The 25,127-nt window shown below is 33.5% G+C and overlaps 1 protein-coding gene across 1 annotated transcript in view; it reads left to right on the top strand.

Annotated features, from left to right (window-relative positions):
* The window catches only part of LOC143252683 (arfGAP with SH3 domain, ANK repeat and PH domain-containing protein-like), a 97,527-nt gene that overhangs the window by 8,128 nt on the left and 64,272 nt on the right, over positions 1-25,127 (top strand). Inside the window, 1 exon segment of the mRNA XM_076505205.1 lies at positions 13,941-13,948. Coding sequence (XP_076361320.1) covers positions 13,941-13,948 — 8 coding nt within the window.

Raw genomic sequence — 25,127 nt, 5'->3', positions numbered from 1 at the left:
TGGTAACAGGACGTAAAGCATTTGCTCTCGGATTTATAATCCGGCATATGGGAAAAAGTAAAAATGTGTTTATGAATTTTTTTCATTGTAAGTCACGTGTAAAGTCATTAAGTTTAAGACTGGTTTAATATTGTTTAAATCACTCAGTCGTAATGTAATAACAATTCCAGTATAGTTTATGATTTTACAACCTTTCAGTACTACGTACATGATAATCCATTCGATGTTAACTTGTACCTATTAAATTTGTGTAACATGATTTTTATTTGCAAAACAAGCCAGGAAAGGAAATAAAACTAGTACAATCAATCTCATTATACAGTGACGTCGAGAAACAAACGCAAAATTAAAGAAGCCTTACTTATACAACAACTTAAACCCAAAATAAACCAATACAAAGGAACACTTTTATGCCTATATCAAATAATATAAAATTACATATTCAAACATCTAACACCGCCTTCTACATTCCGACACTCAGTTACACAACCCCTTCCAAGCAAGTGGTCAGCTTCCGGTCAGTTACCTCTCTTTCTTTGTGAACCTGACGATGACCGAAGAAGGTCGAAACGTTATTCGCTCTTCTACGTAAAATATTTTCTCAACCCAAACGAGCCGATTTTACATATATACAATCTCATTATTCATGTAATTATTGAAAGAACAAGTTGTCGGTATCTTTTGTTTCCAAGATGGTTCTCATTGTATTAGGAATTAAATTTAAGTAATATATTTATAATATGACAATGAAAAAAGAATCGCGAATTTCATACGCTCATTTCAAATAAATTTCGTATGTTTGAATATAATGTAGTTGATAATCTCATTTCTCAGACATATGCTATGCATAAACTTCTAGATAAAAGTTGATTTAATAGCATCATGCGTGAAGTAGCTCTAAAAAATATAACCCTGCTAGCCAAAATCTTAAGGCCATTGAACATAAAGAAAAAATATGCATTTTGCGTTGTTAGACTCAACCACTTATGTGAGTAGAGTTTCGAAAGATGAAAATAAGAAAAGGGAAAATAAAAATAAAAAACTTTTTAGCATTTAATAGGGAAAATATAAACACTACGAAATCAGCTTAAATATTAGCTGGTCAAAAGTTTAAGACCATACCAAAAAAATGTCCTAAACAGGGTAGGAAATGCCCAACGAGAGGTCTCAGTAGTTGGAATGTTATTTCGAGTGGTGAAGATGGCTTCACGAAGATCAAGCACTGTTTGGAATTGAGGTTCATTTCTACAGACTTCCCTTGCCATCCACCCTCAAACGTTTTCAATGGGGTTCAGTTCGGGCGAACACGCTGGATGGTCTAAAAGAATCACGTTATTCGCCATGAAAAAGACCTTTGTCCTGCGGACATTGTGGATTGCAACGTTGTTCTACTGAAAGATCCAGCCATTTCCACACAAGCGAGGGCCTTCAGTCAATAAGGATGCTCTCTCCAACATGCCATTGTAGCCAGCTGCTGCTTAACGCCCCTGTATAACCCGAAGTTCCATTGTTCCATAGAAGGAGAAAGCACTCCAGATCATGATGGAACTTGATCAATATGGTTTTAAACTTTTGACCAGCTGGTATTTAGGCTAATTTCATAGTGTTCACATTTTCCCTATTAAATGCTAAAAAATTATTTTCTTTTTTTTTATTTTCATCTTTTGAAGCTCTATTCAAATAAGTGGTTGAGTTTAATAACGTAAAATGCATTTTTTTTAATGTTCATTGGCCTTAAGATATTGGCCAGTGTGTATTGTTGAACACGTTATATAAAAGTGCTGGTTATTTCGAGCACTCGGCATTTGTTATTTTTGAAGAATAGATAATTAAATCGCTGTCCTCATAATGACTAAGTATAGCTATAAAGACTCGTATAAATTATAAACATATTTAAGTTGGTTAAGAAACGTTTCTTTCACTATTCAATTATTATTTTTTCAGATATACAGAAATTCTTCGATTTATCTTATCCTCGAAAGCAAAACTGTCAGACGTAATTTTTTCAGCTTTGTAATAAAAGTTTAAATAATAGGTTTAAACAAAATAACGTTTGGAAATGATGTGTTACTGTTACAACAGTGTTTTACAATGCAGGTGTCATTTTAAATCTCATAACTAACTTAAGTTTGCCCAATAGTACTGTTTGGAAAAAAACAAAAAACCTTTTGGATACGAAGAAAAGCCCGTTACCATGGATTACCTAAATATTCATTTTTGGTATATGTTTTCCACAAACTTATTCGTATTGTAGTCAGATTGGTCTGTGCTAAACTTTAACATTTCGTAAACTTGGATTTTTTGACGAGAAGTATTGAAACTTGGAATCAAACAGATGACATACATTGAACAGCCTTCATTGAGATGTCAGCTAGATTTGCGTGAGTAAATTATCGTCGAAGTAGCAATATCTGGAACCCATAAGTACTTGTGCACTTAAGAAGCAATTTTAAAATCTAATAATAGATGTCAGCTATTTTAACAGACATTTTAAAGAGGAAATGTGCCTGGCATGTTTTAGTTGGTCATCACACGGTCTCGCCCTCTCCTTGTTTTTTTTTTATTTAATATTCGGTCTGCACACATCGATAAGAGCAGGAAGACGATTTAACGAACTGCTGAAGCGATGTTATTACTCCGCGTTGATTTTTGTTGCGCAAGAAGTTTGCCCGAAAATTTGTGAGAAATGGTGTAATTAAAATTGTCTGGTAGATTGTTATTTATGTACAATAATTAAATATTTGTTGATTTGGTCGGTTGCAGCCCTTACACTTTTTCATATCACCAAAGTACTGTAAATGGATTAAATTAAGGTTACCCAAATGTAGTACCTGATATTTCTTTCGAATTGGCTGGAAATATTAGGTCAGTGACTTTATATATTTAACGCCTTTACTGTTTCTCTGTATCATATACCCCATAAGCCAAGCTTGCATAGTGTGAAATTAGTAACACCCACTGGAGATAAAGGTTGCTTGGTGCCAGAAGAAATTTTAGTGTCTGGTGTCTCTCCTCTCAGATTATACTTGTTTTTAACCCTGAACATGTACTTAGAAGATATGAATAATTTCACTTTCACCATGCACAAGCAATAACTGCAACTACACATTACTTGTAAAACTGTGACACAGGTCTCGTATAATTAATAACTTTTTATCACCGTTTTTCCATAAAATTAGCAGATAAGGCTAAAGGAAATGAAACAAGAATATTTGTACTAAAATTATTTAACTAACAAAATTAACGTGGGTTATATTCATTTTATGTACATGTAGTTAGAAATGCAATGACTGAGATTCAGTGACTGACTTAATATGCAGTATGTTAAGTTGGATCTCTAACAACTGATAATACAAATATTATCTCTGTTGATATGTGTGTATCATAAGAATATCTTATGGTAAACTATGGTATTCACAGAAAGTTTTCTGTAAAATCATTTACACCATCATTAATCATTCTGTAGAAGTTAATACTGAATATAATTCAATCTTGAGCATTGACATATCTGTTTCTAAATACAGAATTTGTGTGTAATCCAAAAAACATAGCTTTCTGAAAGCTATGTGTCTACATGAACTTATAAAACCATATTCTGTAGAATAGCATGTTGTGTCAAGTATCATGTTTAACCTCGTGTCTGACATAAAATGCACAAATCAAAGTAAATTCTGGCATACTAACATTTTGAAAACACCACATGGTATTTCCTTTAAAGGATCATGCATTAGTTTAACCCCTTCTCATCCTACACATCATCATCTACCTCTTATTTATCGTCTTTATTAATAGATTGACATTCAGTGCTGGTGTCGTGACATATGTCAATGCAGTAACATACCAGTTTGCAAGGTAAGCAGTTTCTCATACACATACATTAGCTTTACTGGCAGTTGTCGATTGAGATAAATGACACGACTCTAGCACTGCTCAGGAGTTTGATATTGGCTTGTCCAGTCACGAGTTTAATATTGGCTTGTCCAGTCACTTACAAAGGTATCATCTATAATCTTCTATTCTTGACCATCTGGGTTTGTTTGAGTAGATGTTTCAGCAGTTGCCCTTTTACGTATTGCTGCCTGATAGTTTGATAGAAGTATATGTCTGTGTTGTGTCCAGATTTTCCATACAAACTGCAGCTAGTTTTTTTACTTTCTTTATATTTGTCATCAGGAGAATATTTCTAAACTTCTGTATGTTTCTGTATTAACTCGCATTTATATAGATTAATTCTAGTGTTGTCTTTTGCCTGCAAAATATTTAACAGTGTCAGAGCCTATTGAAATATATTGTCCAGATAAAGTGTTGTGATTACTATTTCTTACATATATTTAGAACACATACTCAATGTATTTGGGCAGTGATTCTAATACACATGTCTAGCTGAACCTGTGATTGATAATATAGTTTTTAAATAATCAAAAATACATAAATCATATCTCGTGATGGTAAAATTGAAAGAAGAAAAAAATTGTATATATAAAACACAATAAGGTACATTCCATATCTGTGGATGTCAATGTCCTTTATATGGATTTCTGCACCTCGTGAGGGAACCTTCCTGGGAAGGTTCTACCTGTACACTTTAATTTCTCCTGTTTTAAGTGTAGAGTGACTTGTGAAGAGAAAATCTTGTTGATTTAAGGGATCCTTGGTTCTGTGGTTGGGTTATTTTAACATACCTTTTGGGCTTTAAATTCTTGTATACAGGAGATACTGAGGTAGCTTCTCTAGGGTCAGTTAGGTGGTAACTTGTAGTCAAGGTAAGCCAAATAGTAGTATTAGACATCCTCAATGAGATTTATGGGTATTCTGTCTGGTATTGTCACTGTTGTAACATCTTCAGTGTGTTTGGATTTTGATAGTGTATCATGCTTTCTTGTAAACTTTATGGTGGGCCTGGTAAGTGATCATTTATTTTATTTTTTTCTTTTCTCATGGATTGTGAAAACCATGTAATGAAACAAACACATATCAAGGTCTCTATCATCCTTACAACTATGCCTTGCTTTTTTCTTTTTGTTTGATTCTTTATTCATTATCAGGGAAAACTTTGATTAAATTGTCACCTTTTTCATCTACAAGTGCTTAGAGGGGCTTGCTGTCTCTCCTTGATCTGTTACAAAACTTTATTCAGGAGATATTCTAATTAAAATATCCATGTCAAAAGACAGCTGTTCTTTTGGAAGATTACAATTGAGGTCATAACACCCTAACCTCTAGGGGAATAATTACTGACTCGATCTTAACAGTATTTCAGAAAAGAAAATTTCTTTTTGTAAGATAGAGAAATCTAAACAATCTAGTTATTAATACTTACCTTCTTGTCAAAGTGAGACTAGGATAAATGAATTATTGGATATAACCATATATTTAAAATATACTTTGTTTCAGTTGGTAGAATTTTGGTCATTCAAAAACTTGTCATGGTTATATTTTACCTGCTGTGACTCTGACTTGTGTGAACTCCCAGAGCACAAACCCCTTTTTACTCCTATCTTGTCTTCAGTGGAAGGATGAGAAAGAAGTAAAACATTTTAAGAACTTTGTGCAGCACTCAGGAGTAATTTAGTCCAGACCAACTGGTCTCAAAGTGCAAGACTGTTATAAAGTTTTACACTTTCTCTTTGGGGTCATAGTCATAAATCACAGATGCATTGCCCATTTCATCATCGGTAAATTCTTTTGAGGTTGATTGAATTGAATTTCTAAAGATAAATCAAAAAGAGAAAATATAGCCCACACAAAGGCTTCCTTCTAGGTTAGGACCCTAGGTAAAAATAGCTGCAGTGACACAGTGGAATTGTTGAAGCTTTTATGCTATGATATCAAGGCCTTCATCAACTCTTCAAAGGAGACTTTTTTTGAAAATTGCCAATACTGTTTGTTTCAGCAGTTTTTCTCATAAAGAAGTTATAAATTGGATGGATTCTTAGGAAAGTAGTCTTAATAGTTGTATCATCTCTCTGTGCTTTTCATATCTGTCTCTGTGGGAGGAAATTCAATTACACAAACACTGATGACTTTATTCAGCAGTTCCATTACCATTCATTATCATCAGGACACTAATGGGTACTGCTATCTGGGGTTATTGAGATATGTGATAGTAGTATTTGATCTGTGGAACTTGTGCTCTTATATCTCAAACTTTCTATTTTAAATACTGGAAAATATTGCTGTCTCTATGCTCTGGGTTAGACATTTAGTCCCAGTCATCTGGCTATTTGCAAATATTGCCCCCTTCCCTTTTCTTGGTAAGTAGACAATGATCCACAAGGCAGTGATAATTTTGTTATTTCATGGGAAGTTGGCTACAACCAGTGTAACTAGATTGATATACCACAGTGCAAGCTAAAGAAGGAGAAATAGACCTCATTCACCCTCTTTTGGAGTTTAATTCTGATATTAACTTACCATATATTAATGACTTCATGAAGGAATTAACCAATAATGTTTGGGTGCCTTCCCAGTGGTTCAGTAGTAAGTTGGAAGCTTTTAAGTGCTGAAACTCGGTTTCAGTAATTATGGTGGACAATACACAGATAACACATTGTGTAGATTTGTGCTTGACAAGAATAAACTTATTGCTTGGGTGGGTGTCCTTACTATTCTTAAAACCTTTATGCTTCCTATGGTGTTCTCATCTGTGGTAAACATTTGACAGCCACAGTTATGGAAAGTTCTAAACTATTCCACTTTTATCAGTTGCATGACATTTCAGAAGACTTAATCCCATGCCCACCGAGTCAGTCATCAAAGCTAGAATGAGTCTTGAATCAAATTCACTTCCTACATTTCTTCCTCTGCCTGTTCCAGTGTAGCTTGAGACAACATTTGAAAAGTGAATAGGAAGTATACATCTCACCTCTTTTAAATCTTGCAACTCAATGCCAAAGAAGCTGCTGATGTACAAGGTATTGTCAACATTGTTGGAACTGTTTTCTTGGCCATTTAAGATTTGTGTTGTAAGGATAATATCTCCTCTTTCACCCAATCTGTCTTTACAATTGTAACCATCTGTTCACTTTAGTAGAACTTAAATTTTCTTTACATGAATCTGTCAGTGCATCAGTTAGACCAGCAGACATCCATTATAAGATACTGTACTATTTCTCTCCTCTTTCTTACAATCTTTGGTTCTTTTTAAACCATTATTGTAAAAAGGAGTTTTCTGATTTATGATATCAGGCAATTTTCATCCCTTTTCCTAAGCTTGTAAAGCATTCCAAGATGCCTTCTAATTATAGGCTTTTGCTTTGAATATCTATTTGTATAAAGTTCTGGAGAGGATGGTTAATTCTTGTGTTATTTTGTTCTTTGAATTTAACAACCTCCTTCCAATACTCAATGTAATTTCCACTGTAGACTCTACATTTAGAAACATCAACCAGGGAAGCTAGTATAAGGCTTTTGATACCACCTGTAGGTTTGTTATGTAACAGAACCTTTATTAGTGTGGTTTGTGTAGTAATTCATCCATCTTTATTTGTAATGTTTTAGCAGGAACTTCATTCTAGGTCTGTGTGAACTGATCCTTCCCACTGAAGCTTGGAGTATGTAAAGGCTATTTCTTCAAGTTTTTTTTAATTTTTTAAAGCAGTAAGATCAGTGTTATCACTGAACAGCTATCCTTTACAGTTGTAGACATTCTGTATGTTCATGACTTTTACATTTTCTGTTGGTCATGAAATATGAAATATTTTGAGCAGCAATACCAAAATGCCCTCAATAAATTGTCAGTAGACCACTGCAAACAATTTAAACTTTTCCTCAACTAAAACTATTTACATGCATTTATGACTTCATGTTTGATTGCACCTTAACCTCTAGCTCTATGTGGAAAGTGTACAAATTTTTGTAGTGGCTGAAAAACAGTTCCTGAGATCTCCCTTTGATGATAACTTTTATTTCACACATTAAGGAACTTCAATACCTTCTCTTCCATCTCTTGGAGAAAAGATAGATATGTAATCAATAATTATTGCATTCACATTTAATCCAAAGTGGACTATAAATCTCTTGTCTAGGCCTCAGCCTGTGTCTTGCATTTAAGATGGACCCTCTGCATCTTCAGGGGCTATGACTTTGCACAGCAGCTTTTTGCACTTCTGTGGTCAATATTTATTACATAGCCCTATGAACTTCTAGTGCTCCTGGTCAGTTGTGTATTCCAATAAATACTCATTTGTACATTAAAAATAACTCAGAAATAAAAATTGTTTATATGAAAAACACTTAACATTCACCCATACTTGTATTATTCATGTACGAGTATATTTGTAAACTTGAAAGAAACGAAAACCCAATTTGGCACTAAACTAAAAAAATATGGGAGATTCTCGTCCTAAACAGATTAATGTGTTAAAGTGATTTGTAGGGTTTGATATAGTCTTTAAATGTACATTGTAAATTGTTTACATTTTATTACAATATGAAAGCCTACTATATTTTTTTGGTTAATTCTCCAAAGCTCATGATTCATCAGATCTATAGCATATTGCAGAGGAATTCGTAAGTCAAATAATATATTAAGTATCTAATCACTTTATGGATTATTTTTTATCATTTTTCACTGAAATTACAAGTTTTAGTGAGGAAAAGTAAAATTTATAAATGAGTTATATAATGATTACTAGCTGGCAGTTATCTGTAGTTTGGGGGTTACTGTTGAACTGAAGTTATACCAGTCTAATTTTATTGATCAACATAAATAAAGCACTATTGATTCTGTAATGGAGTTACTTTGGGTGGTCCTTAATTTGATATTAATATACAAATAAGGAGATCAAGGACTTAATAAACACAGCACAACAATGCCCTGTGGTAGGTTTTATACAATGGAAAAAATTGCTGAGAACTGAAAATATTCAAATTTTTAACATTGCAGTTTATTTGAGAACTAAATACTTATTATGCCAAAACTTTGTCCACTTCCTTTTACAAGTTTTTGTAACTGTTGTACAGTCTTCTGCTAAGCTCCAATCTTTTTTATGGCATCAAACCTGGCAGCATGTCTTCATGTTTCAGTAAGCTGTGTTTTTTACAAGAAGATGATCTGCTACTTCTGCTTTTGTACTCCATATTCAGGCAAAGGTAAGGGAGTTGAATCTGATGACTAGACATCCCATCATGGCTTGTTGGTGTCCCTTACTGTTATCTTTTGCTGAGCCAAGTGAAGGTGTCTGATACTTCCAACTGAAAGTAGTAACTTCAGTTTAAGAGCCTCTTTTGAGGTCATCCTTCTGTTCCTATTTTTACAGGTGGCTTGAAATCAGCTGACTGTTACCTCAGCCAAAGTGTTTGCTACACCTTTGTTGCTCTTTGCAAGAGCCCATCTTCAAAATCTATGTTCACTCCTACTTTGTGTGCCATCTCAGTTGCTGTAGATCATACAGAAGCTAAGCATTATGCCAATTGTTCCACCACCTGTACAGATTCACTTTGCTCATTGAGGGCCATGGAGTAGTTTTAATATCCAGTTCTTGGATATTAAAAAATAAGTGGTCCATTTTATTATTATTATCTCTCATAAATGTGTTTTTTCTGGAATCATGTCTATGTTGATATTTGGAGAGTTTTCTGACACTGAAAAACTGATAATGTTACACTTTGATTTTTTCATACTTGTATTTCAAGCTTTTCAAGGTTTCGTGACAGTTAGTAGGCAATGTGGAATGAGCAATGACACAACAAATTTCTGCAGCTAAAAAAATCTGTGGGAAATTCTCCATCTAGTCTGTGCAGGAATTGCTGGCAGAAAAGTGTCCTCTCACAGTTTTATATCAATCCATTACTTTCATGCTGTAATGGTTGTAATGTTTGACTGGCAGTATGTGGTTTACAGCTTGGAATCCTATCACCAAACATACTTGCCCTTTCAGCAGTGGGGGCATTATAATGTGATGGTCATCCCATTGTTCAGTTGCTTAGAGTAACCCAAGAGACAGCTGTAAGTGGTGTTGAGTAGCTGCCTTTCCACTTGCTTATCACTTTTAATATGGGACATCTAGTACAGATGGCCTTTGAGTAGTTTTACCCAAAATTTGGCAAATAAAAAGAAAAGTGATGTTTAGTATATTACTTGGCTATTATAAATTGTTAATGTAATTTGTGATACCAACATATTTGAGTCAAAAGTAAACTTTGTGCTTTTCTATGATGACATCACTTTGAAAGTGTTTTTACCTTTGATATTGAGTTGATCCTGGACAATGTGACAAGCAGTGATGACACAGTTAAGATTGACTATATTTTTAGCATTTTACAGGCTTTTTTAAATTTAAATTTTGATCCTTTTTCTTACAAAAATATATTGTACTTTTATTTTATTTGCCTTTCTGTTTTTTTACTTTCTTTTGATCAGTTACTATTATTAAAAATATGTTTGGCTAAAGTGACTTAATCCTCAGATAGCAACAACCAAAGGAATGTTGTATGATATTGAATTTTTAAACTCAAGAAATAATTGTGATTTATTTAAATATCTGCTGTGATTTGGCCTACTGCTAGTACAGCGGTATGTCTACAGATTTACAATGCTAAAATCAGGGGTTCGATTCCCCTCAGTGGGCTCAACAGATAGCCCAATGCGGCTTTGCTATAAGAAAACACACATACATACTTCTGTGATAATTAAATTACATATTTGGTTAAGAGATGATAAAATGTTTTAGTTTGGTTTAATGGTCTAACATTTCAAGCATTCTAAGTAATGTGGTATTCAAAACGTTATATCAGAGATTCCCCTGCCCTTTTGATGAGATCCATTCAAATTTCTTCATTAACTTGCAATATAACAGGATGGAAACAAGTATGTTCTAAAAACGGAGACACGTAGCCTTGTAGCCTTCTGGTACCATGGCAATTTTTGCCAAATCAGAAACGATGTCTTTGGTAATTGAGTTTATCTATGCATAGATTGAATATTTCCCGAAAATGTTAACTTCTAAATTTACTTTTGACATTAAAAGTGGGAAAAAAAATACAACACGAAAAAACAACTAGTTTCTCGTAGCCATACTCGTCGTTTTCTGTGAGTTGAGTTGATGGGCGAATTAACGTTGAAAACTAGACTTTATATAAATCATAATTTGTTCTAACATTAACCACTAAGCCTGACGTGTAACTTCATACACATTTCTATAAGAATTCAAGCTTTTAAAACATGCACAAATTGAAGTATACGCCAAGTGCAACCTTACTTGCTTGGAATCTTCAAGGTCGTCAACATTCTAGACAACAGATGGGAAGTGTAACGTTTGATCTTCTACAGATAGAGTACATGTACATCTGCTTGAAGCTTACAGGTGGAAGAACTAAAGGCTTTTCCCTCCATTGAGATTTCATAACCTCCATCTCAAAAAGACAAAAAAGAAATGGTCACAATGGAAGTCTTATCAAAATGTTTTCAATTCGAAAGCTTTAAAAACCGATGGCACGTTGAAGCTCGACACTATAAACAACAATTTCAAACAAAATATAATTATTTTTGTCGTTATTCGTGTGGTAAAAGACACCTATTTCAAACTATACCATCCCCAAGATGAAAACCGGAGTATGAATCTAGCTGTAAAGTCTTAACAGTCTCAATAATTTTTTTTTCTCTCTGAAGAGTAGAGAGGAATACGTTTAAACAAGATACACATCATGAAACGGAAAAAAAAAATTCTTGTTAATCCCCCACACACACACAATTAGATTTGGAGTTTAACGCAATGGAAGGATTTTCTTACCACCTATAAGCATATTACTTTGATTATTTTTTACAGTAAAAATATTGTTTTCCTATGGATTAAATCATATATTTGAATAAAGAAAAATGTATTATATAATAGCAAATTAATTAACTTTTTATAACATTAACAAGCAGACAGTAGTTGATTTGTTTGTTTGAAAATTTTCATACATAGCGATAGTAAGATCTGTTTGTGCATTCCTTGTTTTGAACTGATCGACTAAAAGGAAGGCAGCTTGCCATCAACAGTCATCTGCAACTTCTGATTTCTTCTTGTTTCCCCAAATATTACGATTTGACCATCGCTTTCATTGGGAACCCAAGGCCTCAAGGTACGGGTCCTGGCATAGGCTGGTGGCTACGTTGCTGTATTGCAGTCTGCGGGTTCGCGGGTTCAGCTCTCCAACCCATCAAACATGATCTCCCTTTCAGTTTTGGGAGCGTTATAATGTTACTGTTAATCATACTATTTGTTGGGAAAGAGTAGCCCAAAAGTTGGTGGTGGATGGTGATGACTAGCTGCCTTACCTGCTAAATTAAGAACGGCTATCGCAGGTTGTCCTCGTATGGCTTTGTGCGAAATTCATAACAAACCAAACCCAAAATAAGGAGCGTGTTTTTGCGGCAATGTCCTGTGGACCATGAACCTTCATGTGTATGAACGAAGCACTCTAACCGCTAGACCATTAAAGTGATTGAATTTTACAGCATCTATAGCGATTGACCAGGTTGATTCTTTTGGGCTTTAGATTAATGGTAGTTTTTTTTTTGTAAGGTTGTTTTTGAGCCATGGCATTATGTTCAGTGGTCTGTGATAAGAATTTTTTCGAAGAGGCTAAATGTACTGTTGTGCAGGATGAGTTAAGAGAACGTATATGAATGTACGTTTTTATAGCCAGTTGGCTATATTTTGACATAACGAATGATCTTTATACTTAAGTCAACTTGTTTAGGATTTTATGTGTGTGTATGGGTGTAAGATAAGTTATATTGATAATATAAATTGTATGAACCGTCCATAATTATTAGCCCGGCATGGCCAGGTGGTTAGGGCACTCGTCTCGTAATCTGAGGTTTGCGTGTTCGAATCCTCGTCGCAATATTGTGACACTCAATCCCCACTATTCGTTGGTAAAAGGGTAGCCCAAGAGTTGGCGGTGATGACTATCTGCCTTCCCTCTAATCTTGCACTGCTGATTAGATAGCTCTCGTGTAGCTTTGCACGAAATTCAAAAACAAACCATAATTTTCAAGACGAAGTGATTTCCTTGTATAGATTTGAATGCATAGCTACCAAATATTACACACCGAATTTAACTTTTTTTATTCAGTGTCTCAATTGCAAATTATAAATAATTTTGATTAGTATTAAAATTTTCTCAACAAATGGCAATATTCATATGTATATGTAGTTATAAGAAAAATTGAAAGACTAGTCGAGGCACTATCTACACAGTATCATTATTTTAGCGATTGTTTTGTCACTAAAGCTATATTTAAACAGAAAAAAAAAGTTTCAAAAACTCGCTTTGTTTCTCAATGTTACTGTTATTCATACCTTTGCATTGATAAGAAAATGTAGGTAGTCATGAAACTGATTTTGTTATCAAGCCGGGCGTGGCTCAGTGATTAGCTTGCCGGAATGCGAAACTCTATCATTCAAATTTGTTCGGTACATTGAGGCCATGAGTGCATTATAAGAGTGACGGTCAAATCCCACTTTTCAAATACTCCAAGAGTTTCCATCGAATGCTTTGACTAGTTGCTTCTCTCTGTTCTATCAGTTTAAAACTACGGAAGTCTGTCACAAATACCCTTTATATGGCTTTGCACGGACTTCCGAAACGGTTTTTTTTTTCCCCACCAGGTCTTTAGTCATTCAAGAAGCCTGTACTCACTTGGCTGTATCAGTTGTATCCACCTGGTGTGTGGATCACACCCAACTGAAGAAGTGGCATGGTGCAGGAGATCTGTACAAGATATTATAAACGGAAAATCAACTTTCTTTTCGATATGTATGATGAAGAGGTTTCCGATTTAAGTAATAATTGGTTGTACGATGTAGTACTAAGCCTTTGAACTGACTTTGGTATTATATATGCACAATTCTTTTATTTTTGGTATAAATACAATTTTATTTCTCTTCATATGGTGGAGAAGCCTTCCTCCTTCGTTCAACAACCAGATTAATTCAGAAACACGAGAGCACCTTCAGTTCATTTTGTGTGTTAAATAAATAGTTTTTTGTTTTTTTTATGTTTGTTCTAAACCTTTTTATTTTGCTATCCGTTTTCATTTATTTTTTGCTCTTACCAAACAAATAATTTCGAACCTTTCCCCATATTGCGGTACTTAATACTTACCTATTGGCTCCATTTTTATCTGGCTATTACAACGATAACTTTCATCCTTTGGTAAACTTTGGATATAATGGTGGGTGATATAAAATACGCGGTCTAGCTAACTAATGAAGTAATATTTGTTGTAAAATTCTTATTTATAAGTGTAACCAATTTTGATTTAATTCGTTTTAGTCGCACGTTAAATTCATTTTTGGCCACACCCTTTTTCACACCTAAAGTAGTTTTAATAAGATATGACATTTTGTCAGTACGCACTGAAAAACCACAAGTAAGAAAGTGACAATTGATAGTACCAAACATTAGCTTTGGGATCACAATCTATTGTTTGGAACAAACTTACACTTGACAAAACCAAACAGATTCTTTATCTCTCTCTCTCTCATTATATATATGGTGGTTGTTTTCTTTTCTAAAACAGTGTTAATAGCATCCCTTATCCCTTATATACTAACGCCATGGAATTTAGATTAACAGTTTCTTGTCATTACCCTTATACAATCGGTACAACCATATCAAGTTCATTATATATGCTACTTGCTTAAGCTAATATGATGTGACGCTAAACGCTTTTTAATTAGGATAATGTCGTAATATGTAGTAAATTTGTGGTGAAGAGTTAGCAATGAATAAGTAATTATAGTAGCCCATCTATGCGATTCATTTGAAAACGTGGGCTAAGAACTGCAAATCTGTATTCTCCCACAACTCGTCCCTAAGACGTGCCCAGCAGCGGTCAGTTGTTAGCTCTCTTTGTTAACCTGAATATGTCTTAAGAAGGTCGAAATGTTGTTCTGTACTTTATTTTAATTAAAGTTTTAATACCTATACCAGAAGTCTTTACAATATATGAAAATCTAGTTTTCTTGGCCTAACCAATACTTGTGCATACGCACGCCCTTTCACCTTTTAGTTTAGGTGCTCTAAATCAACCGTTTTTAATCCAAATGACAAACCACTAGAAACGATTTACTTTTTTAACTCCTATATTCAGCTGTAATAAAAATATTAAACTAACAGCTCGTGTGAATTTTCGCGTAGGCGTGCGCAAATATTTGTCAAATTTAAGCAATTTCTGTTGAATAACTCTGCACATGTGACTTGCATTCACATCAAATGAGACTCGTAATTATAAATTGTAAAGAACTGTCAGTGTATCGTTTAAAAATAATCCATAAAAGTTAAGTATGTTTTCATATAAAATAAAAGTTCCGAACTGTTAGCGCGAAGAAGAAAAGAACAAACTCAATTCAAATTGTAGGTATTATATATCAGGTATTTTTTAATGTATTGCCTTAAAGTTTGGTATATGAAGTAAGGGTCCAATAGAGCACATACACCGAAAATATATTTTAGTTTGGTGTACTACAATCAGAGCTTCAGAAAGTGGAAAACAGCTAAACTTTCACTCCTTTTAATAATACAGTGTGTCCTGCTGGTTGTTTTTGCTGTTATTATTTTATTTATTTAGCAGTAACAACGCGCAAATCACGAAACCTTAGATCCACGGTCTGTCACGCTGACTGCTCTTGGGTCTTTTATAGGTGGGTGGACGACCTGATTAGCTGAAATTAGGGATTATTATGTTTTACAGCAATTACACCTACCTTTCGGTGTATTAGAAATAAAATCTCTCGAATGTTTTTGAAAACATGAACTTGGTTTCGTTTGTATATGAAGGTCTTAAATTTAAAATATATAACTTGCATTAAATATTGTGTAGTCAAGCTGCTTGAAGCCGTTTGTTGAATGTTACGGTAACTTAACACTTAAACATGTTTGTGTGTGTGTTTGTTTTGAATTTCGCGCAAAACTACTCGAGGGCTATCTGCGCTAGCCGTCCCTAATTTAGCAGTGTAAGACTAGAGGGAAGGCAACTAGCCATCACCACCTACCGCCAACTCTTGGGCTACTATTTTACCAACTAATAGTGGTATTGATCGTCACATTATATCGCCCCCACGGCTGAAAGGGCGAGCATGTTTGGTGCGATGGGGATTCGAACCCGTGACTCTCGTATTACGAGTCGAATGCCTTAACACACTTGGCCATGCTGGGCCCACTTTAACTTAGAGGTGTTCTAGTATTTTTTTAATGATTGATTTAGACGTTATGAAAGTATTTTTCTCATATCATACATTATGTCGTGTATAACTGTAATGAAGGTTGTCAAGTCCGCCTTTCTTTGGAATGTCGAACTGAGAAATACGAGACAGAAGAATATACGTTCTTTTACTTTGCAGCTTATACGTCAAAGCCATAATATTTTTCATGGTTTCAGCTAGTACACGGTGTCATTATCTACCATGTGCATCAATGCTTTAGCATCACAATGAACATTCATGGGTTTTGGTTGTGTTAAATAGTTGTAGCTCAACTGTGTGTGTGTGACATACCTCGTATTAATCGTTTATTTATCGTTACAATCTGTTTCCTGCTATACGAAGCTTACAAAAAGAATGTGAAAGTTAGGATTGTGTTTAAATAGTATGAACATTTGTATAGAGTGGCTTTTGATTCGATTTTTGTTGTTTTTTTTTTGTTTGAGTTGTTAATATATTCGTTAATTCACATGAACGTGTAAAGCAACTTTAAGATGAAGAAATGAGCTGAATGCGGCACAGTTGGTGGGTAGCTGGCCGTACTGCAAATCCTAGGTTCCGTGGTACGGGCTTTGTTATCGCTGTAAAAAAATTGCGCTCCGCGTGTTGAGGACGTGGCTTTGTTAAAAAAGCGGTTATCAAATCCCATTATTCGATTTGAGAAGTCCACGAGTTGTAGGTGGGTGGTGTTAACTTGCTGCTTTTTATCTAGTTTATCAGTTCAGATTTAGAGACGGCTGACGCAGATTTCGCTAGTAACTTTGCGCGAAATTCAACGAACTACTGTGTAAATAAATGTGTGTATTGTGACTTGTTTTTCTCACCTCGTTACGTCATCTTATAACGCCTTTCAGTGTAAGTTAAAGAAAGGTGCTGAGTAAATTCAATATAGTTTTAAGATCGCACATAAAAATACGGGTGTTTAGAAACGAGTAGGTTTCTGTCGTAATGTACATATTATTTATCATACACGTTATTTTTGTAAGATTTTGACAGTTCTTGACCACTTGTGGCTTCGAATTAGTCGTGAATTAAAGGTTAAAAGTGTCGCGACTTCAAAGCTTGTCGCCGAAGTTTTAACAACAGGATACTGTAATTTCAACTGTTGGAAAGACGTTAGTATTAAAGAAAATATTTGAAATACGCACGTGCATGTTTTTCTTATAGCAAAGCCACATTGGGCTATCTGCTGCATCTACCGACGGGAATGGAACCCTTGATTTTAGTGTGGTAAGTCCGAAGACTTACCGCTGTCCCAGTGAGAGACTTGAAATACGCAAGCAAGACAAATGAGCAAGTTAAATTTGAAGGGGAAAGCTATTAAAATAAAATAACTAATAAAATAGTAATTCAAAATAATAAATAATAAAATACAAATAAGTACGCAACTAAACATAAGGAATAAATGTAGATTTAATTAAAATAACCATATAGGTGTAGTACTCCTGTGATTGAACGCTTTGAAAGAAACAATAAGAAGCAAATTCGAAGGTAATAAAAAAGAGTCGCACTACATCTACTTTCGTTATGCATTTCCTTCTGAAGAGTATTTGTTTGTTTTTGAATTTCGCACAAAGCCACACATGGACTATCTGTGGTAGCTGCCCCTAATTTAGCAGTGTAAGACTAGAGGAAAGGAGCTAGTCATCACCACCCACCGCCAACTCTTGGGCTACTCTTTTACTAACGAATAGTGGGATTGACACTCACATATTATAACCCCCCACGGCTGAAAGGGCGAGCATGTTTGATATGATGGAGATTCGAACCCACGACCCTTAGATCACGAGTCGAGTGCCTTAACCACCTGGTCATGCCGGACGCTCTCTATATTAAGTCTTAATTATCTATATTTTAGAGGCATTATTAAAAATATTTCATTTTTCTTAAAGAAAAAGGCCCCGATTTTTCTGATGTATAAGACCAGAAAAAAAAGTGGGGTAATTTAAACGAATTGTTTTGGAAATTAGCGCAAAGTTACACAAGCGCAACTTTCGCCAGCCGTTCCTAATTTTAAAGTAATAGGATACAGAAGAAATGCATCCACGCCAACTTTTTGGATGCTGTAATCGAATGGGAGGATCTAACCATTATTCTTATAACGTATCAATGAAGCACTTTTGTTTTTGTGGCAACGGTACACGAACCATGTACTCCCGAATTGATGTCCAGAACGTTATCCATTAGACAAGACTACGTTTGTCAGAAGTTTTGAAAAATCTAATTTAAGTTTCATGAAAGTTAATTAAAGAACGAAGGATAACCTGAGCTGTAGATATAAGCCTTATACATGTTATTGATGTAAATTCATTTTTAAATATCTCTTGGTAAGCTTCTATCTAGGTTTGAATCCCGTCATCGATATGCTTCCCTTTTCAGCCATGGAGACGTTGTGACAGTCAATCACACTTTTACTCTTAGGTAAATAGTAGCCCAAGAGTTAACAGTTGATAGGTTTTGACTAGCCTTCTGAGTTCTAGTCTATTATTTCAAAATTAGTGACAAGCGCAGAAAGTTTTCGAGTAGCTTGCATATAATTTGACCAAACAGTCTTTTTTTTTTTCGTTTTTACTTTTAGTAGGATGATAACACTATGTAACACAAACTTTGTTCTTGGATAGTATGTGTTATTCCTTTCAAGCTTTGCTTTTGTGACCTAGATAATGAAATTTAGAAATTAACCTATTTTCTATGTAAAAACGGGCAAATTTGCACATTTTCATTTGCATAAGGTCTGAATAAAACAATATATGAATCAAGATTTGCATGTATTTATATTAAAGTTATATTAAAATGTTTAGAAGTGAATAGCTTTTCGATATTTGCGACTGTTATGTAAATCACTTTCACGTATCAGCCTCCAAATAGTCTCCCATCATGTTTTCGTTATACGCACCCAGCTCATAAAAACAAAGTTTAAAGAAAAAAATAGGTCTTGTACTTTAGGCATAAGCAATTGGGAAATAACACTTTCTGCCTAGGAACAAGAAAAAGTAAAAAATTTGTTGCATAGTGTTATGTTTTGAGCGATTGAACATCTATCGGATGACGCTATCGGAAGGAACTCAATAACCAATCGAGAATCTGGTAAAATCAGTTATCTTACAGAACAGTTATTATTCTGCTTGGCATTGAACCCAACAAGTTTAATTAAATAATTTAACAACTCGGAACCGTAAAAATCGCTCACGTTCGTTTATTTTAGTTTTCAGAAGGATAAACTAAGTTTATAATTCGGTTAACTTAATATAGGAGCTCATTGAAAGTTCAGAATATTTTAACGTATTCTTAAGATTTTGCGTCTCAATGTGTGTCATACAGTTTCAGGGGTTTTTAGTTTTTAATACATTCTTGCATTCCATTAAATCAATTTGTACTTCATCATAATTCTATTTATAAATGCAACATGTAATATTTGTTTGTATAGCTGTAGGCGAGAGGTTTCTAAGGAGGAATTGACACCTATAAAAACGTGAAAAAAGAATAATAGTAATAAAAATATTTTGGGGAATTATAAAGTAAACCCTATATGTATAATTCGTAAAAAGAAATTAAAAATAAACAAGACTTTTAACAACATGAAATGGCGATTCGTGTGTGTGTGTGTGTTTGTTTGTTTTAAGAACCAATAGACACTGTCTAGGATTTTGAGGATACGGGCGGGCGTTATAATAATATATTAATTGAGAACGTTTATCTGGATGCACATTGACCACTTTAGTGACATCATATACAGAACTTGTTGAAAAAAACTGTATGGTTCTTATTACGTCTGGGTCGGCATGGTAAGGTGGTCAGGGCGTTTAACTTGCAATCTGAGGGCCGTAGATTCGAATCTCTGTCCAAACATACTCACCTTTTCGGCCGTGGAGGCGTTATGTTCAGTCAGTCTCAGTATTCGTTAGTAAAAGAGTAGCCAAAACGTTGGCGGTGGGTGGTGAGGACTAGCTGCGTTTCCTCTAACCTGAATATGACCTCAGGTCGAAACATTGTTCTGTATTTTAATATTTTAATTCCCATACCAGCCGTGTTTAGAATACATTTTTATTTCAAGTGGGTTTCGTGTCATCATGAATGCCTTCTCTATAGTCTTTTACTGCTAAATTTGGGACAGATTGGGTAGCTTTGCGCGAAATTAATAAAACAAATAAACATTACGCCTCTGGTAAAATTTACTTTCCCTCTGACAAATTGTTTGTAAGATTTGATCATTTTAAGTTTTTTTACATTCGCATTGTAGTTCTGATGCCATTTCACTTTTCACGCTTTTAACCGTGTGCGTTATTTAGTAGTTTGCTTGCATGTAATAATTTCATGAAAAGACGTGAAGGTATGCCAAAAATTGTTTTTGTTGTAATTGGAACGTGCAATTATATTGAAAAAAATAACTTGTTTTCTGTGTACACATATACAGCAATATTCGTTAATTAATTCCACAGTAATTTGCATAATAGTGAATTATTTTAATGGTGCATCAAACTTGTTAATCCAAAGATTAATCATTTTATGAAATAATCTCCTGACCTTGAGTTCTTTCATATGCATTATGGAGAACATGCTATTTCTTGGTTACAGGTTTGAAATATCTCTAACACTGACTTTTTCCCGTGACCTGAATGCTAATTGACGTCTTATATTGTAAGTCACCAAATATAGTTTATAATTTATCTATAATTTTAAATGCATTTATTCAACGATTATTCATAACATTTATCAAGTTATCCTTCACGTGCAAGTTTTTGTGTGTTTACTTAATATAGTGTAAGTAGATTTGTAGATTACGATTTACATAATTATTGTTCAATTTGAAAAGGTGTTGTTTTTGTTTTATTGCATGCAGCTTAGGCTTCGGTCTGAACTTGTTTCGTTTTCATGCAGACATGTCTTAAAAATTCTTTTCACCACTGAAAAAGATTGGAGAACTTGTGGGGCTGGCTACATGATAACCTGCAACTAAGCCTTGTTTTTCTTTTATTTTGCTGAACAAGTTTAATTTTCTGCATTTGAGCTAATAGCAATAGCTTTCGCTAATTACGACAGACGAAACTTATTTTAATTACTAATTAAAGATATTCGTTGTGTGTAATTATGAATCTTGTAATTTTTTTACATGTGTTTAAGAACTATGCCAGCGTATATGAATTATATATCCAATAAAAATTTAAAGCTACATTAAAAACATCTCGTATGTATCTGAAACACGTTTAGAACTATCTACTATGGTTCGTGTTACCTAGTGTGTGAACAAGTACTAAGAACTCATGTTTTCTCTACATCTTTTTTATCTTTCTTGTAGAAACGTGTTTAAAAGAAATGTGGCTTGGCAAAATGCCAACCCCTCAGTATCGTATATGGCTTTCACTTTTTATTTGTGCATGTTAGTGTTTATAAAACTGATCGAATACATCTTCCATTTTTGACTTAATCTTTAGCATCGAATTATCTAAAAACCTCAGAATTTTATTTATTTCGCACAAAGTTCAGTAATGTGTTTGTAGGATAATGAAAACTTTCATCGCATCACTTACGTTATTATAGCCTCCAGTTGTATAACTACTTTTTAAATCTTTGTCAGTGAACTTTCTTTCAAGGACACTTAATACGTTTGCTATGACTTTTTCTGTGAATTATTATACTCATGTAATTTTAAATTGGATTTTTCAAGGAAGACCTTTTCTTATTTTTTCTTTTATATTTTGACTTTGCATAATGTACACAAAGTGAGTACATGGCATTAAAATAATTTTGGAGCCTCACCATGTAGTTACAATGTCTGGTCATGCTCTGTTTGATGACTGTGCATCTTGATAATTGCTCTGCAGCATAATTTCTATTGAAAAAAAGCACCATCATAAGTTTGCCATGCCCAAAGCACACTCTTCCTCAGTGGCTCTCTATACCCCATATAATTTATGAGGACAGCAGTTTTTCAGAACATTTTTCAACAGTCTAGTTACAAAAAAATCAATTGATGCTGTATTTTGCCATTTATCTGGACATCTTATTCTCCAGCTGCCTGAGATAAGAGATGACAGGTATGATTAGAAGCCTTATTTTGGTAAATTCATACCCTGTTGGTCTTACTTCTCAATGAAAATTCTTCTAAATTACATTGTGTACTACTGCTTGGAACATGTGAATGTTTTTTGCCACTAACTTTAATGTATGTGAATTCTTGACTTTTACAAGGTACCACACTTTGCTTACCATGGCTAGGTACAGCTTGTTGCAGGTGTTTTTTTCTGGCTTATTCTGGTTCCACAAGTTGATCCACATTCCTTTGTTTTCTAATGCCGTTAAATACAAGGGATATCCCCAAGATAAGAATTTTAAATGTCCAATTTGAACATATTTTTATGAATAGTGAGTATGAATATTTTGTATAGGGAAGAGCTGTTACTACTGTTTCCAAGAGTAATCATTTTTTGTTGATATTTACATTGGGCCACTCAGTGTCAAAATGTAATTCTAATACATGCCATTCCACCAAGGTTTTTGTATCAGTTGTGCTTGTTATGTGATTTGATTTACATGTTCAAAATCATTTTGATATAACATACTCAATAAATTACATTGTTTAGAATTAACATAAAAGTTTAAATAAAAATTAGTAGTGGGTCATCCAAAAAGATAATTGATATTACTTGTATATCAATTTCCAGATAATTTGTGTCCATTTTATAAGATTAACATGATCTACAGTGTTTTTGTGGAGCAGTGGAGATATAGTGATGTTATGAGACTTGCTTTTCTAGTAATTCTTGGAGGCCTATTGACAAGTGCTCAATATTTGATATCTTTATGTAATTATTAAGTTCATATGTAATAATTAGTTTGACTAGATATCACTGGTGAGAACTACATGTCAAATAACACTAGCTGAAATAAAATTTTAGTTGCAGTTTGTGTCCACTTCTTGTGAATTTTAAGTTGTTTACAAGTTCATTTATGTCTCTTATTTTGCATAAACTTTAATAATAGAACAATTAAAACAAATTTCTTTGTTCATTATCTTTTGATACAATTATAAAAAATGTAACAGTAATTTTTTCAAAATTTTTAGCTTTTTATCTGGGAAGTAAACTTTTCTTGCACCACTTTACTTTATTCCAAATACCAAAATAAGTGATACTTTGTTTTTGTTTTATTTTTTTAAATATACCACTTACAATAAGGGACTATAGTTACATATGTGCAATCATTTATTGAGTTCCTCAAAAAGACTTGTATTCATTCTTATGATTGAGTCATTGAATTACTTGAAGATTAATGTGCCAGCCTTAGTTGTGCATTTTTAATTTATTCATGCTCATGTTTCATGTTTTTTTCTGTATTTCTTGCCTTTAATTAATATGCATAAATGTTATAACTGATGTTTTAACCCTGCAGTTTAGCAGTGGAGAAATGGGAGTTTGTATATATTTCTCAAATTATTTTTCCATGTGAGGATTAGCCTAACATGCTACATTACTTTAATAGGAATTAAATTTAAGCTTGAAAAGTACAATTTATATCTATTCAGCTGATATAAAAATGTGTTTATTATTTGTTTATAGCTGATATTTTTAAGTGTTAATGAATAATTGTGTTAGGTGAAACTTGAAGATCTGTTTCTCAGTAAAACATTATTACTGCCCTTGTAATGTACAGTGTTGCTATTTCTAGACTAGGCTAAAGAATACAATACATTTGTGAATAAATTTAATTTACTAAGATGTGTCATTTGTTTTATTTCTTAATTACGAGTTCCAGTCTATACTGGAATACACACATAGTATTAACTATACATTTCAGGTGTGCTTTGTAATTTGCTAGTGAAGTTTCCATGGTTATTACATTTTGTAGTTGTACGCAGCTAATGTCGGTGTGTGTGTGTGTTAAATTTTAATGAGCATATATGGCAATATTACACACTTACCAGTCTAGGCAAACTTTGCTCTTTACTTTACAGCTGTGAAGTAAGTGTTAAGTGTGTATAGGAAGGCCAGAACAAGCTTGTTATTACTGAATATTTCTATTTCCAAAAAAGAGCTGTGTATGTAGGTATTTAGATATTTAAAAAAAAAAAATTCACATTATTATAGCACAGTAGTATGCATTTGATAATTAAGGTGTATAGTTTTAGTAAACGGTAAGATATGCATACATTTATGAAAAACTGCAAATCTTTAATAAAAGTTATGTTTGCCATACAACACTAATATGCCATAGTTATCCAAAATGTTCACATTTTTATATACTTGTGATCTTTTACATAGAGATAAGTCTGATTGTATCAATTGTATCCTTATTTTATATACATGTAGTAGATATATAATAAATATGGACTCCAGGGATTTCAAATAATATATTTGAAACTCAAAACATTGTTGCATTTTAAACCATTATTCAGTATGAAAAGATGATAAATGATTAATGTTTCTTCACTCATGAAGCAAATGCAATTGAGTGTATAGTTCACATATTTCTGTAATAGCATATAGCTCCTTGTATTTCTGATTATGAATGTCCTTTCATATTTAAATTTATATAATTTGGGCTATAGTACATTGATAAGCCCTTCATGGTCAATGCACCTGTTGTACGTCTTCATTATATAGGTGGAAATTTTCAAGTTGTGATTGTTTTTTTGTCTAGCTTTAATCATGAATGTTCCCTCATCATGACTGAAATAAGAACAAATAATGTAATTTTTTCTTTGTGTCTATCATTGACATTTTTAAATAATTTAATCCAGACTTTCATATCATAAGGTGGAAGTTGAATAGCTTTTAAAATGTATTTTAAGGTAACAAAATACTTCGTCACCTTTTTGTTTTTGAAACATAACAGATATAACTCTGACAAATAATTTCAGCAATTTTTTTAAACATAGATACTCAGAAATTGAAAATTAAATTTTCTTTAATTGCAAAAACTTTACAAATTATT

Source organism: Tachypleus tridentatus, chromosome 6 (genome assembly GCF_004210375.1).
Source record: "Tachypleus tridentatus isolate NWPU-2018 chromosome 6, ASM421037v1, whole genome shotgun sequence".
In the NCBI taxonomy this organism is placed as follows: Eukaryota; Metazoa; Arthropoda; class Merostomata; order Xiphosura; family Limulidae; genus Tachypleus; species Tachypleus tridentatus.
This window is presented reverse-complemented; position numbering and strand designations above follow the sequence as displayed.